Here is a 16,429-nt window from a genome sequence, read left to right on the forward strand (position 1 = left end):
CATTAAATATGCAAAGGTAGGACTGTTATAGGACCAAAGTGGTGGAGTCAGAGGTCACAATCCACAGCAAACTGACAGTCCCTTGTGGATGGGAACCTGAGTGCTGAATTAGAGTGAGAATCAGCTTTCAGGCTACCAACAGGGGACAAGGAGAATGAAGCTATCAGCAGTTAACAATATTGGATTAATTGAAATGATGTTGACAGAGATTTTGTTAGCTTTACATCAAATTGAGTATAGTACTTCAAATTGAGTATTTGATAAGGGTAAACTCTTGTCAAATTTCCCATATGTAAAATTGAGGATTAATTCAAAGATTACACAACCCATACATATGATTATCTCATTTAAATGTATATACACAAGGGCAAACTTGCAGTGTGTAAATATTTGTCTACATCTAAATGTATCCAAATCCATTGATCAACAGTTAGAAATTTAGAAATTATTCTCCCATTTTACCATTCCCTTTCCTAGAATTTTGTCAGAAATATATTTTTTCCATCTGTTTGAATCCTACTTTCTGGAAGCATGTAATGTATGTATATAGTAAAGCCACGAGAAATCCCAGAGTTTGTATCAGAGAAAACATTAACACTGGTTTTATAAAAGATCCATTTTGAGGAGAAAGTTATACTTCACATGACTACAAATACAGAAGTATTCATCGAAAGCTAATATCGCTCAATACAATTTGTTTTTAATGGTTTATTTAAAATATGTAATCTCAAACGATTACTCGAGTAGAATAATGTCGTTGGTAATAAACAATGATTAAGAATTTCCTTTAATTTGTTGATTATTTAAAATGTAAGTAAAATACTAAAAAGTAGTAGTACTAAAAAGCAGCCATGTAGTTTCTCTATGGGTTTTTTTTTTTTTAATTAATAGTATCAATGGAATTCTTTTACACAGAGAAATCTCCTTATATCATTTTATTATTGTACTTTTACTTTATTACTTGCTTGCATGTCGCAACTGATAGAAATAAAAATATTTTTATTTATACATATATAAAGCATGGATTTTTGTTTATGTTTTCTAGTGAGAGAAAGTCACCAATAATTTTATCTATATAGGAAAATTTTGACAAGCCCAAAATGCTTAACTTTCTTTTCTTTTGAAGGTTCTTATTTCAGTCTAGGTATGAGATGGAATTGACTGTGATCACTTTTTTATTTCACTATGACTACGGAGTTTCTGATACAGTGTTACAAATGTATAGACTTAAAAACTTGCTTTCTTCTTCTTCTTCCTTTGGACCTGTATCATGTGATTTCTGCAGTAATGTGCACTGTTATCTGAAATGAGGTTGCTGAAAGATACAAGCATAAATGGAATTTTTTACTTCCGTGAACCTTTAGGAACAGACAAGTGAAGCTGTAAGATAATTATGATATGAACTTAAATCCACAGTTTCTCACAGAAGCACATAAGGGTGAAAATGCATTTAAAAATACATGCCGCATCCAAAACATGAGGTGGGAAAATGAAAAGTTTATTTTGACATAAAGAACAGTTTAAAAGCTATGATTATTTCTGGTGAGAGCAACTAGCACTAAAATTCCTATTTTCTGTGTTTTAATACATGAAACTATTAATGTATCTTCATGCTCTAAAAACAGTTAGCTCTAACTTAAGCAACAACTTTACAGCCATTTCAAACACTGGGTGCATCATCTTAGAATTTCTCCAAGGATCTTTTGGGAGAAATATAATGTAATCTTGCTCTATAAACAATTGAATTAATCAATGAAATTATTATGACTGTAGTCTTGCAATTTCATTGTCCTTCTCTTTTCGGTTTTTACATATTCTCATTAAAATTCAAAAGCCCCTAGGAAGCATATGATAAATAACAACGAGTGAAACAGCTGAAAAATAAAAACTGAGCAGCAGACACATTTCAAGGTTTCCTTTATGAGAATGCTACATTGACCATGTGACATACACATGGTATCAATCCCTGTGAGAAAATAATATTTGGGTAGCACTTGACAGTTCATCCAGTAACAGCAAATATTCTCATTTGACCTTCAAAAGGAATTTTAAACTTGTGTTTCATAAGTGACGAAAATGTGATTTAGTAACAGAAATCAGAGCTGTTACATCTCTTTAAGAACATGTCAACCAGTAAAGCAGAGGCATGAGTTTTCTTCTGGAGTGAAGAAGGCAATGTTTATTAAAATCATGAGTCTTTTTTTTAACGTTTCATTTTTATTAATGTTTTGCTTATCAAAATCGTTGCCCTTATTTGCAGTTATATTGCCTGTATTTGCCTATTACAGCAGTTATCACACTTACTATTCCTCATTTATCTCTGTACCTGTTCCTACTGCACGCTCAAAATAGCAAGGAAACAGTGTTTTTCTGAGCTTCTTGCAGACTGCCAGGCTTATTGTGGCATTTAGAAACTATCTGCTGAATGTTTGTGACATTTTCATTTAAGTTACATTCTAGGCCACTTGATTCTCATTTTCTATTTAGTATTTGGGTTTGGAGAGCTATTTTTAATTTTAAGGGGTTTTTTTTTCTTTTTTTTTTTTTTGTTTTGTTTTATTATCCTGTAAGTTCTAGGGTACATGTACACAACGTGCAGGTTTGTAACATAGGGATACATGTTCCATGTTTGTTAGCTGCCCCCATCAACTCGTCATTTACATTAGGTATTTCTCCAAATGCTATCCCTCCCTCAACCCCCCACCCCCGCGACCGGCCTCGGTGGGTGATGTTCCCTGCCCTGTGTCCATGTGTTCTCATTGTTCAACTCTCACTTATCAGTGAGAACATGCGGTGTTTGGTTTTCTGTCCTTGTGATAGTTTGCTTAGTATGATGGTTTCCAGCTTCATCCATGACCTTGCAAATACAATGAGATACCATCTCATGCCAGTTAGAATGGCGATCATTAAAAAGTGAGGGAACAACAGATGTTGGAGAGGATGTGGAGAAATGGGAACGCTTTTAAGTTTTTTTGTTGTTGTTTTTTTAAGTATATTTTAAGGATATACTTACACAGACGTGGAGCGCACAGTGTACCCCGTTCAAATTGGAGGCTCTGCTGGAGAGGGCAGCCAGGGCACAGAGCGTGGAGGCGCCCTAGGGGGGAGGAGAAGGTGCTGCTGTGGACGATATCGTGGCAGTGGTCCAGGTGGTGGTCGAGGAGAAGTCCGATATGGAGAGGCAGGAGGAGGATCAGCGGGCACGGCCATGCCCTGGCCCCAGCACTCCCCAGCCAGTAACAGACTCGTTGGAGCTCCGTGAATGCCCCAGGCCGCATGGCCTGCCAGCGGCTGAGGTAGAAGCTTTGGCAGAGGTTCCTGCCCGGCCTCCGGAGCGAGCAATGAGGACAGGTTGTGCGGCTCCGATCCCAGGCAGCATCTAGGGGTGAATGTTTACAGCTCCCGAATCCCCAGCGGCCATGTGTTATATACGATGTTAATTTAGTTTATCCATCTGTAGGCGTCTTGTGTTAGCTCAAGAAGACACTCTGCCTTACCGCAAAAACAGAAGGCTTTCTGGATCCCGGGGTTTCCTACTTTGGTGTACCTGAAGAATTGGCTCACACGTGGGCTTGGAGAATAAGTGCAAGGTTTCATTGAGTGGAAGTTGTCAGCAGATGGATGGTGAGCCAGAAGGGAGATGGAATGGGAACGTGTGCACACCCGTGACTGTGTGCCTTTGTGTACCTTGGTCTGGGGGGGCCCACACTCCGGCCCACAGATGTGCCTCAGACTCAGCTCTTGCGCTGGGAAGCAGGGCACCACCAGGTTTGGCAATCCAAATTCAGGACCCCTGAAGCCTACACGCTAGGGAGACGCGAAGAGTCCTCATGGTTCTCACAAATGACAGAGGGAGGAGGAAAAGGGTGGCTGGCTCAAGCTACCTAGAGGAGATGCCATGGATCTGAGATGATATTTGGAGGGAAACAAAACCTAGCTGGTGCACGTGGGTCCCTTCCACGCCTTGAGGCCTGTTAACACCTGGGGCTCAGTTAGGCTCAACTAAGGCCCTCTTACCCTCCACGCAGAGGTGCACAGGAGGGCGAACCCAGGTCTACGCCCTTCTAGAGTGGCCAGTCCTATCATGTTCTGTTTCAATAACTCCAGGGTCCCTTGACATGCTTTCTCCCTCTGCCACCCTCACTCATGCTTCCCCAGCCCTGAGACATTTCCTATGACATTAAAAAACAGACATAAAATTTGTAAAGTACCTTAATACTATAGATGCAGATAAAGTAATTTGTTATGAAAAGTGCTCTTCCTCCTTGTATCAGTCGTTTTCATGATGGGGGAAAGAATGCAACATACTTTGGTAAATTAAAAAAGTATAAAAGTAAAAATAGATCCCACTGTAGATGATCAATTAAATGGCAAGGAACCTTCTGTGTGTGTCCAGCGAAGCAATGTGGCTGAGCATTAAGGCTCACCTGAGTATTGGTGTAGACACACAGTTTCCCTCATACCAGTGTGAGTGTGGGCATGTTCCCACCTGCGTGTCTGAGCTGGTGCACGAGTGTGCACACCTGTGCCTGTGTACCTTTGTGTACCTTGGTTTGTTGGGGGACACACTCCCGCCCACAGATGTGCCTCAAACTCAGCTCTTGAGCTGGGAAACAGGGAGCCACCAGGTTTCGCAATCCAACTTCAGGACCTGAGAAGCCTGCGCGCTAGGGAGACGCAGAGTCCTCATGGTTCTCCAAACGGCAGAGGGAGGAGGAAAAGGGTGGCTGGCGTGAGCTACATAGAGGAGATGTCATGGACCTGAAATGACATCCGGAGGGAAATGAAACCTAGCAGCTGTTTCTATCTTCCTGTGTGTTCAGTCGGGGCATTCAGGGAAGAAGCAATGGAAACTGCGGGGCTTTGGGATTCGTTGTCTGGGAATCCCTGTGCACCAGAGAGTGTCCAGCCCATGAGACAGGAGGACAGCATGTGGGTCCGGCAGGGCCTGAGTCTCCAGGGAGGCTGGCATTCTCCCCAAGAGGGCATGGGTCGGTAGGTGGAGGAGGAACCCGGGCTGCGGGGTCAGGTAGATGAGACACTTATCACTTAGTCAGGTGGGAGCTCAGAAACAGGCCGGTGACAGCCAGTTCCAGTGCTTCATGTGCGCACACAAGCTTCTCCCCACGCATCCTCTCCAGGATGCCTCACCTGGGCGGATAGGAAGCAAGGCACACAGCATCCTAAGCTTATGGTCATGAGTGGACCCAGAGGGGGGTCTCCAGTATCACTGGTCCCAGGAGAGGCAGGCATGCATGGTCTCTTCAAGACAGGGGTAAAATGCATAAGCCCAACTCTCCACCCAGTGGGTGTCTTGCCCTGATGATGTCAGCCATGGCAGATACAGCTCTTCCACCTATATTGCAGATCCACAGGCTTAAAACATCCCCCCGGCATTCTCCGGGAATGGTCCCTGGACTCTGGACCAGCCAGTGCCCCAGGACTGTTCCTTCCCAGCCGCCAAGCTCATGGGAGGCTCAGTGGGGACTCTCCTCCTAGTACATGGCCACCCACAGGCACTGTCAACAACCCAGGGCCCTTCTACATTCCAGGGTCCTGCCACCTTACCCAGCAGCGGGATAATGGGAAGGGAAAGAGCTGGAACAGACAGAGTGGAGGCCACAAGCCTCACACTCCTGCATGGCAAGTGAAGGGGGGGATCCTTTTCAGCCCAGGGAGCTGCTTCCTGAACATACCTGGAAGCCCAGCAGAAGCTGAGGGATTCATTCCACTACAGCTGGGCATGGGGGATTTCAATGTGTGCCGGAGCCCTGGATCCTAGTCGCCCTACCAGGTGTACTTCTCCTCCAGGTCACATTATGTTCACAACCTCTTTAACCCAGATGGACTCCTTGTCCTCACTACATGGTGTTGGCTGTAAGGGTTACTTCTGGTGCCCCAGCTGCTGTTTCAAGGTGCAGAGATGGACCAGCAGACCCCTGAGTCCTTGTCCTCCTGTCCAAGTAATACCCATAGAAATAGTAAAATAGTGGCACATCAGACCTCTTGACATTTTTAAAGCTGACATGTTTACAAGCATTTCATCCAGATATTTATGAGTTTATCTCATTTATTTTATTTATTTATAGCTGTCATTTCAAAATCTATTTTTGCTTGAGAGTTATTTATACATGTAACCAAATGTTCAGAGCTATGACATATAGGTTTCGAGGTTAAAAGTCTGTATCTGCTATTGTGTTGGGTAAAACCCATCCAGCACTTATAAAAATAATTAGTGATTAGGCATGGCCACTGTAGTGGTCTAAAACACACTTTGAAATTCTTCTCAAACTCATTTGAAAATATTCCTGATGTAACTGAACATAGTACTTGCTTCTAATGCTTTCTAATAGAAAACACGGCAAGCATTTTCTAGATACTGGGCCACCTCTGGCCTAGGCTAGAAAAGGTGACACAGCTGTGCCTAAGTCTCCTGCTCTCATGGGGACAAACCCCTTAGGAGAGCCCTGGACCAGTACATCACGAAGTCTAACACCCTGATAACACTATACAGAAGGGACATGCCATGGAAAGACTCATAGAAATAGGAGATGCCCAAGGATCTCAGCATTCCAGCCCCAGCTATTTGAGTCATGCTAGCCATGGCACCAGGGAGACAGGAAGACAACTGACAATGTCCCCATCCTGAGCCATCACTAGACTGCATCCTCCTGAGTGCCCCTGAACCACAATCATTTGGCTGAGAGACTATGGAAGATTGCAGAGACTGAGAGTTAGTAAATTATAATGATTGTTTTAAGCCATTACATTTTAGATAATTTTGAAAAGCTCTTTAGACTCCTAGAAAAACTGAGTTGTCTACTGATTTGAATAATTGTGGAGAGCTTTAAAGGCCAATGTCACGAATGCTAATACCCTGGAAAAGTCAAACCATCAAGACTCTTCAAAACACAACAGATCTTTAATGTCCCTTTGCTATGGCTGGAGAATAACCTAACATGTATCTGATAGACCTTTTGGAAAGCCTCTGTTCACATCTCTCGGCCTGGTATGGGTCAACTCTGGTCTGGTTTAATTCTAGGCAACTGCAGCAGCTCACCTTTCATTTTAGGTCGTGGCCTACACTGATTTTTTGATCACTGACTGTGTCTGTGTCTGTGCGTGTATGTTTTGTGTGTTACCATACTTTATCCGAAAGACCTAAATAATAGTGTTATAGTTTTTTTGTGAACATAAAGCATTCCAGGAAGACAATATTGCTTATCTACTGAGCTTTAAAACAGATACGAGGCAGGGCACAGAGGCTCACAGGTGCGTTCCCAGCAGTTTGGCAGGCCAAGGTGGGCAGATTTCTTGATGTCAGGAGTTTGAGACGAGCCTGGACAACATGGCAAGATCTCATGTCTAATATCATATGAAAGCTAGCCAGCCTTGGTGGCCCATGCATATTATCCCAAACCCTGGGGACAGAGTTTGCCCTGTATTAAGATTATGCCACTGTGCTCCAGCCTGGGCACCAGAGTGAGACTCTGTCTCAGAAATAAAAACAAATAATAAAATACTAAAATAGATAGGAGAGATCACTGAAGAGAGAAATGAATAAAACTGGGTGGGTATTGTGGCTTATGCCTGGAATCCCAGCACTTTGAGAGTCTGAGGTGGGTGGATCACTTGAGGACAGGAGTTCAAGACCAGCCTGAGCAAATATTGTGAAAACCGGTCTCTACTAAAAATACAAAAAAGGAAAAATAGATAGGATCGGTGTCATATGCCTGCAGTGGCAGCTGCTCAGGAGGCTGTGACTGGACAATTGCTTGAACCCAGGATGGGGAGGTTGTAGTGAGCTGAGATCATGCCACTGCACACCAGCCTAGGCAACAGAGCAGAATTCTGTCTTCAAAAAAAATCAAAGAGAGAAAAAGAGAGAGGGAGGAAGGAAGGAAGGAAGGAAGAAGGGAAGGAAGGAAGGTTGGAGGGAGGGAGGGAATAAAGAAGGGAGAGAAGAGAGAATGAAAGGTATAAAACCAACAGGAAATGAATAAAAATAAAAACTTGCCATTTTGCCCATTATCCACATGAATTTTTGAACTATGTTTAAAATAATATTTAGGTCTCTAGTCGACTAACTGAAAGTTTAAAATAAGCTAGTGTAGATTGTCAAAATTACTCATGTAACTATGGTATTAACTAACATTCTTGTAGTTTTCAACAACCAAATCAAATTAATGTTTATCATCAAATCACATACTAGTGAGTGCAGGGTAGTCTGTTATGCTGCCTAATCTACACTAAATTAAAAATGAAATCAAATCTGCAAAAGGCTTTACAGTTACTATTACCAGGAAAGACTGTTTTGTTTCCTGACTTGTGGAGGGTTTTATTTCCACAGTGTTGAGGGCTCTGGCAGAAAGCCTTCTTGGTCTAAACTCACCACTTATCATCACAGTATTTATGTGTCAGGCATTAAGGGGAATGAGCATCCAATCCCACTGCTTTTCTGCATTGGTTCCCATGCACAAGCAAATGTGCTGTGTTAGTGACTATCAAATATTCTTACATTTGATCAAGGAAATTTGTGTTTTCCAAACTGTAAAACAAAAATATTACTATCAGTTGTATTTTTATTATTTATTTACTTAGAGGCAGGGTGTTGCTCTGTCATCAGGGTGAATCATACATCACTGTAGTGTCAGACTTTTGGGCTCAGAGGATCCTCCAACAGCAGCCTCCCAAAGTACTGAAATTACAGACCTAAGTCATTGCACTCAGCCTCAAGTTTAGAGATAAAGGCTAAGGAATATATTGTAAACTATGTAAATAAACATAATTGCATGCTCTCCAGAGAGCTGTAAGAAAGCCCTGCAAAACTGCCATTGTGGACAAGGCTGCTGACAACAATGTAATGCAAGCAAAGGAGTGGGTCCTTCCCCACTGAGCCTTCAGATGATACCAGAGGCCAGCTTGGCATTTCCACTGCAGCTTTGTGAGAGAACATGAAACATAGGTGTGTGTGTTTGTGTGTGTGTTTGTGTGTGTGTGTGTGTGTAAGCATACATACAGAACCTGTTGAACAAACTAGGATCACCCACACAATGGAATATGATGTAGCTTTTTGTAGATCTGGTAGAATTCTTCCAAATCTATCAGTTTCTGGGCTTTTTTTTTTTTTTTTGGCTGGTTGGTCACTTATTACTAATGATTCCATTTTGGAAATTGAAATTGGACAGGTTGGAGCTGAGACTGTGTCCACTTACATTCTCTTGTGGAACACAGAATGGCATGCTTGTAATTTTGGCTGTGATGGTTACTGGAAGGTCTCTGCACAGATAGGCTAGCTTTCTGCCAGCAGCAAGAGGGCCTAGGACTGACAATCAGTTCCCTTGATATCTGCTGTTGAACAGTGGGAAGGGCTGGAGCTGAGACTGGGATTCTCTGTTTCTCAATAAAGTCGTGTGCTCTAGAGATTCTAATGCCCCAGTGATTTCCATTAGATATATCAGAAGTGATCTTCCTTCCAGGGGTACCAAGGCTTATTATATAAACGACTTGCCCACTGTGTCCAGGTAGGGCCAGAAACTTCATCCTTCACTACTAAATTGCCTCTGCTTTTCAGCCTGGGGATGGGTGGAGCACACAGGGCTAAGATGGTCAAAAGTATGGCAGCTGGGATTGGGTGGGGTCACATGCCCCTTCTGTGGATAATCACCAAGCTGCCTCTTTGTCACAGCCTTGGAATTTTGCAGAGAAAATCACTGTGGGATTTGGCAGTTAGTCAGTGATTTGAGCCTGGCAGACCCATCAACCATGGTTCGTTGCTGCAGAATGATGCTGTTGCTTCCTTTCTCTGACAGTGCACCTCTGCTGGCTGGAATGCAAAGCCACTGGTAAGATTACTGTTATGATCCCTGTAAGCCCCATCCATGTACTTTGTTTCTAACTGACCCCAGTTGTCTGATACCCGCAATGTTTCCCACAGGGTAAGACTAGAGAGAACATCACATGAAGAATTGCAAAATGGAAAAGAAAAGGCTGAATGTACACCTTCAACTCTCTCCTCCCTGAAGAAACTGTGAGTCCAGGGAAATTTTTTGTATGCAACACTATGCTGGCTTGGAGAGGAGAAAAGTATCACATTAAAACTGTTATTTTATCCTATTTGTGTGGCTATTCTTAGTTCTACAGTCGAAGAAGGTGTCTCAGATTCAATCGCAAGTTATGGAATCATTCACTAAGGTGTCCTTACCTAAGGAGAGTTGTGAGTTAAGGTTTTTGTTTTTCAGAGAGGGAGGGAGTTAGTAGAATCACAGAATGCCTATTGTGTCACATCAGACCCCAGAAACAGGCAAGTTGAAAGACTGTTCCAGGCTGAGCACAGTGGCTCACACATGTAACCCCAGAACTTTGGGAAGCTGAGGTGAGCATATCACGAGGTCAGGAGGTGAAGACCATCCTGCCTAAGCGGGTGAAATCCCCTGTCTACTAAACATACATACACACACACACACACACACACACACACACACACACACACACACACAAATAGCCAGGCCTGGTGGCATGTGACTGTAGTACCAGCTACTTGGAATGTTGAGGCAGGAGTATCTCTTGAACCCAGGAGATAGAGGTCAAAGTGAGCTGACATCACGCCACTGCACTCCAACCTGGGTAACAAAGTGAGACTCAATCTCAAAAAAAAAAAAAAAAAATAGCGATCCTAAGGGAGGAGGAGTTTAAAAGGTTGGGGTGCTTCCATGGAGAAGCCGAAAGCTAGAGCAAGCCAAGGGTTGGATTTAAGGAAGAGCTCACGGGACCATTGAAAACCACCTCTTTGTCCTCTATGGAATGAAGGAAATAGTGAATTCTGAGCTCCACTCCTTACTGACATAGGCAAGTTATCAACCAGAGATACATGTCTTAATCTGTTTGTGTTCCTAAAAAAGACTATGAGACTGGGAAATTTATACAGAAAAGAGCTTTCATTGGATCCTGGTTCTGCAGGCTGTAAAAGATGTGTGGTGCCAGCATCTGCATCTGGTGAGAGCCTCACCAGGCTTCCACTCAGGATGGAACAGAAAAGGAAAACAGTCACGTCATGTGTGGAGAGAAGAGAAGGGGAGAGAGAGAAGAGGAGAAGGTACAAGGCTCTTTTCAACAAACTACTTGGATGTGATCTAGACTGTGGCAATAATACGGTGGAAAACTCACTTATTAACCATTGCAAGGCAGCCAGGCCATTTGTGAGGGATCCATCCCCATGACCCAAACAAACACCTCCCACTAGGTGTCATTTACAGTGTGGAGGACCGTATTTCATCCTGAGACTTGGAGGAAAAAATGTCCAAACTACATCAATAGGCAAGTTTAAAAATCATGCAGAGTTATTGTAAAACAACCCTTTTTCCTCTTTAGAATCCTGGAACTACAAAATGCTGGGATTCATTAGCTTCCAGAGATTGGTAAGTTAGTGTGCAAACTCTTAGGCAGCAACCTGAGAAGTCAAGGCCATAGTTGAGTAGTTCGACTTCTTGGAAGGAAAATTTAGAAGCTCAGTATATTGCTAGAGTGAGTGATGATGAAGACTGATGAGAAATGCCTATGTGCCTGCTCTCAGAGGACCTTGACAGATCCAAAAGTCAAAATTAGAAACAAGATACCTGGGCAAAAGCTATAAAAGTCAAGATAAGGCTGGGTGCAGGCTCACGCCTGTAATCCCAGCTCTTTGGCAGGATGAGGAAGGTGGATGAGCTGAGGTCAGGAGTTTGAGACCAGCCTGACCAACATTGTGAAAACTTGTCTCTACTAAGAAATACAAAAGTTAGCCTGGCATGGTCACAGATGCCAGGAGGCTGAGACAGGGGAATATCCGTTACTCAGGAGGCTGAGACAGGGGAACCACTTGAGCCTGGGAGGCAGAGTTTTCAGTGAGCTGAGATCATGCTGTTGCACTCCAGCCTGTGCAGCAGAGCAAGACTCCATCTCAAAATAAAAAAGAAGGAAAAAAGTCAAGACGTTAGATGTACAATCTAAGATCTTCGAGGAACAAGGTGGGAGCTGAGCTTTCTTGACTTCTTAAGATTCAGTAAACCAGGAGGAAACAGTTTTAGAAGTGCTTGAATGTCTACTTAAATCCCTCTTTTATCTTGGAGGTCCTAGGAGAGCTTTGAATGCCAATCTGTGCTAGAATCCAGAGATAGGCAATCATTTTGTTAAGAAGCAGCTGTTAACAGTTGGGGCATTACGTATGTGGCTTAACACTTCAGTCCTCTTAGAGAAGCTGTGAAATAACAGTTCTCTATTGACTCTAGGGTCATGTGTCAGCCACAAATTCTAGAACAAGATCATGATTCAGTTTTTCTTATTTCTTTTTAAGTGAGTATTTTCATAATCCTATGTGCAAGAGTATCTCAACTAGTTTCTGAGTTTATCTCATAGGGAATTGTTGTGGGTGTGGCTTTTTATTTGTTGCGTTTGTGGATGGAGGAACAAATTAGAGCCTCCTATTTTATCACCTTGTTGGAGATACCCTTTTAATTTTTTACTTATTTAAAAAGATTTGTACATAACAGTTGTAGATACTTTTGGCATACATGCGATATTTTGATACAAGCAATGTGTACTGGTAAGGAAGGGATCAAAGAGGGAATGGGGGTGGGTTCAATTATAGTTGCTTAGAAGGAATAAGATCTAGTGTTCAGTAGCACAAGATGAGTACATTTAATAATGGTTTATTATATATCTCAAAAGAATTAATAGAGTGAAGGTGGAATGTCTCCCAGATTAGAGTGCATGGCACAATATCGGCTCAATGCAGCCTCAGCCTTCCAGGTTTACACGATTCTCCTGCCTGAGCCTCCCAATTAATTGTAACACACTACAGGCGTGTGCCACCACACAGGGCTAATTTTTATATTTTTGCTAGAGAAGGGATTTCATGGTGTTGGCCAGCCTGGTTTTCAACTCCTGACCTAAAGGTATCTGCAAGCCTCAGCTTCCCAAGTGTTGGAATTAAAGACCTGAGTCATCACACCTGGACAATAAGATACACAAGACTAGGGAGTTGTATCTTTTCACTTCACCCTCACAATCCTATGTTATAGGTGAATGAAAACACAACTTCATAACATGAATAATTCACTTAAAAATCGAAGTTGGTAACTTCTCCCTTTAAAATTATTTGCACCCTTACCTTATAAAAAGTGATGATCTTGTAAAATTTTCTCAAGAAAATACTCCTTCCTTGCAGATTAGTCTGTTAATTGTAAAAATTATGGACTGCAAAACTTCAGGAACTTCATGTGTTTCATTTCTTTAGGTGTATAATCAGGAAAAGTAATTGGTTTAGTTATTTAGGTCCAAATCTTTTTATTTTTAACATTCGATGATTTCTTAAACCTTTAAGCAATCCCGTCTGAAACTTTATGCAGTTATGTTTTATACACTTCATTGTCCCAAAAGTGTGAGGTTTAAAGCATTTCCATTCATATCATCAATTAAATCTGATAGGCTGAGAGTGGTGGCTCATGCCTGTAATTTTAGGATTACACTTTGGGAGTCCAAGGAGGATGGATCAGGATTTTAAAGAGTGGCCTGGCAAACATGGTGAAATGCATTCTGTACTAAAAATATGAAAAATTAGCCAGCTGTGGTGCATACTTATCTAATACCAGTTACTCAGGATGCTGAGGCAGAAGAAGAGCTTGACCCAGAAGGCGGAGTTTGCAGTAAGCCAAGACGGAGCCACTGCATCCCAGCTTGGGCGACAAAGCTACGTTTCATCTCAAAAAAAAAAAAAAAAAAAAAAAAAAAACTGATAAAATCCCAACCATTCTAAATTATTCCTATTTGTAAGAACTTATTACTAAACTGTTATAACAACCACTGCCAAAACTTTCAAGAAAAAATTATCATGAGTACCACCCAAGACAAAACACCTACTTTCCACTATTTAAACTAGGAACATTTAATTTCATTATGCTATGCACTTCAGAAACTTAGCTAGTTCAGTTTTGATTTAGGTAAAAAAAAAAAAAAAAAAAAAAAAAAAAAGGTTTCATTATCATATCCTCTTTCAGTCACCGAACGCTTCAAGTAGAATGTTTCAGATGTTTTAAACTTTAGTATCAACCACATCTATTTATTTCCTTTGACCTGTACTATTCCTCTAAAAGATAAACGTTTTATGGTGAGGCAGACAGTTTTGTAGTCTTTCTGAAGGCTTCTCAAACATTTTAAGCTTGTAAGTTTTTAAAGAGAAACAGCCTAATTAGAAAACTTGCGCCGCTTGCAAGGGAGATGTAACATATGCCTAATTTTGTATCTATTTATGTTCAAAGAAACAAAGGAAAATGTTCAGCAAACAACAGAATTTACTCTCCTATTGAATTTGCTTTTAAGCATGTGCAGCTAACCAATAACATCAGGAATTTTCTATTACTGTAAAATTTTATTCTGAACATTTTAATGTAGATATTACATCTAAACAGATAGTTTTCAAATAGCATTAACAAGTATGAAATTACTTTGAAGAAAATTCCTTTTCATTTGAATACCTCAAAACCTTCATGGAGGAAGTTAGTATCTACCTGTCTCCACAAAGCCCATATGCTTCTTTTAGTAATATGCAGGTAACAATGCAGAAATAACATTTCAATTTTCGATTTTCAAACAAGGTTTGGTATGCAATAACTATTATTTGGAATACTTGCTTTAATATCTGCTTCAGTCTCCTTTTCAGATCGACTTTCCCGACCATCTACTGTAGATGCCACATAACTTCACTTACCATATGCTTCACGACGAGCAGGGTGAACCCTACCCAGAGAAGGTGGATTCCTTTGGTCTTTTCTGCCAGTGTGCTCATGACCACAAAAGTAAAAATCACCGCAGCTTCTTGAGTAACTTTCTTGACTTCTGCCATATCTATCTCGTGTATTGTTATAATCAGAGTGGCTGCTTCCACCATAAGACATCCGAGGCCCTCTTGCAGGTGGTGCACCATGAGAGGTCCCTGCAGGGTTGATAAAATAATATGTTGGACTATATTTAAACACTTTTACTGCCACCACTAAAGGATGAATTAGTTAAAGTGCTATTTGGAAATATCTGCTTTCCTCTGCCCTTGTTGACAGGATAGATATTAATTAAGCCTGCATTGGTCAGAAGGTTTTATTTAAAAGAAGTGTAGGAGTAGTATTTTGAAGCTTAACAAATTTAATTCTGAAGTAAACGTTGAGTCACTTTTTCTGCACATGAAGTTCTCTCCTTCATATCGTTCCCTACGTTTTATACTGTTAGACTACTCAATATTTAAATATGTTATATTGTCCTTTATAATTTTCCTTAGAATTTCATTAAAATAATGATCTGGACTATTACATAAAATTCTTTAATTTAAAAATCCATCCTGGACTCTTACCATATCCCTGAAATTCATTTTTGTAAGAACTTCCACTTGCACAATCAGAATGATCTCTACCACGGGTTTTGTCGTAGCCACCGCTATCACTAAATTGAAAAAAAATTTTTTAATGTCAGAATAAACAATTTAAGAAATCTATTTGATAAATCCAGATAATGTTATAGTACCTATATCGTCTAGAGGAATGTTCATCCCGACTAGATTGACCATTATCATGGTATGCATAGCCTCTAGATGGTGGCGCATAATCCCTGGTTTCTTGGGAGCTTGGATGATTTCTGTGTGAGTAAGTTTAAGCAACAAATTTTAAATTTTCAACTTCTACTATCCAACATATAACTAAATTACAACTTAAACACAATTAAATTGCCAAACATCTAAAAAGATATTTCTCCAAATAAAATAGGCAAATGCCCAAAAACACATGGAACAGATACTAATAATCAGTGATTCATAAAATGCATTTCAAATCCAAAATGAGATTCCAGACTTCACACACACACACTAGAATGGCATTACATTTTAAAAAGCAGGAAGTAGCAAGTGTTTGAGAGTATGTAGATAAATTGGAACCCTAATACAATGTTAGCTGGAATGAATAACTTAAGAAATCTTTTTGACAAGTCCAGAAAAAGTTATAGTACCTATATCCTCTAGAGTGATGTTCATCCCGACTAGAATGACCATAATCATGATATGCATAGTCTCTAGATGGTGGAGCATAATCCCTAGTTTCTCAGGAGCTTGGATGATTTCTGTGTGCATAAGTTTAAGCAACACATTTTAAATTTTCAACTTCTAGTATCCAAAACGTAACTAAGTTACAACTTAAACAAAATTAAAAGGTCCAAAACCTAAACGGATATTTCTTCAAATAAAATAGGCAAATGCCCAAAAAGCACATGAACAGATACTCACAATCAGTGATTCAGAAAATGCACTTCAAATCCAAAATGAGATACCATAATTCACACACACACACACACACACACACACACACACACACTGGAATGGCAATAAAAGCAGGAAATAGCAAGTGTTTGACAGGAT

The 16,429-nt window shown here is 40.9% G+C and overlaps 1 protein-coding gene and 2 pseudogenes across 1 annotated transcript; 1 reads left to right on the forward strand and 2 right to left on the reverse strand.

Annotated features, from left to right (window-relative positions):
* The window catches only part of LOC112208094 (RNA-binding motif protein, Y chromosome, family 1 member F/J-like), a 371,477-nt pseudogene that overhangs the window by 251,731 nt on the left and 103,317 nt on the right, over positions 1-16,429 (forward strand).
* On the reverse strand, positions 2,764-4,086 carry LOC134809385 (proline-rich protein, Y-linked-like). The gene is given in 6 exon segments (XM_063805007.1): positions 2,764-2,881; positions 3,016-3,104; positions 3,106-3,379; positions 3,498-3,571; positions 3,688-3,807; positions 4,018-4,086. Coding segments are annotated over 6 exon segments (744 nt in total).
* The window catches only part of LOC104005531 (RNA-binding motif protein, Y chromosome, family 1 member F/J-like), a 61,115-nt pseudogene continuing 59,307 nt past the window's right edge, over positions 14,622-16,429 (reverse strand).

This window comes from Pan troglodytes, chromosome Y, assembly GCF_028858775.2.
Source record: "Pan troglodytes isolate AG18354 chromosome Y, NHGRI_mPanTro3-v2.0_pri, whole genome shotgun sequence".
NCBI lineage: Eukaryota > Metazoa > Chordata > Mammalia > Primates > Hominidae > Pan > Pan troglodytes.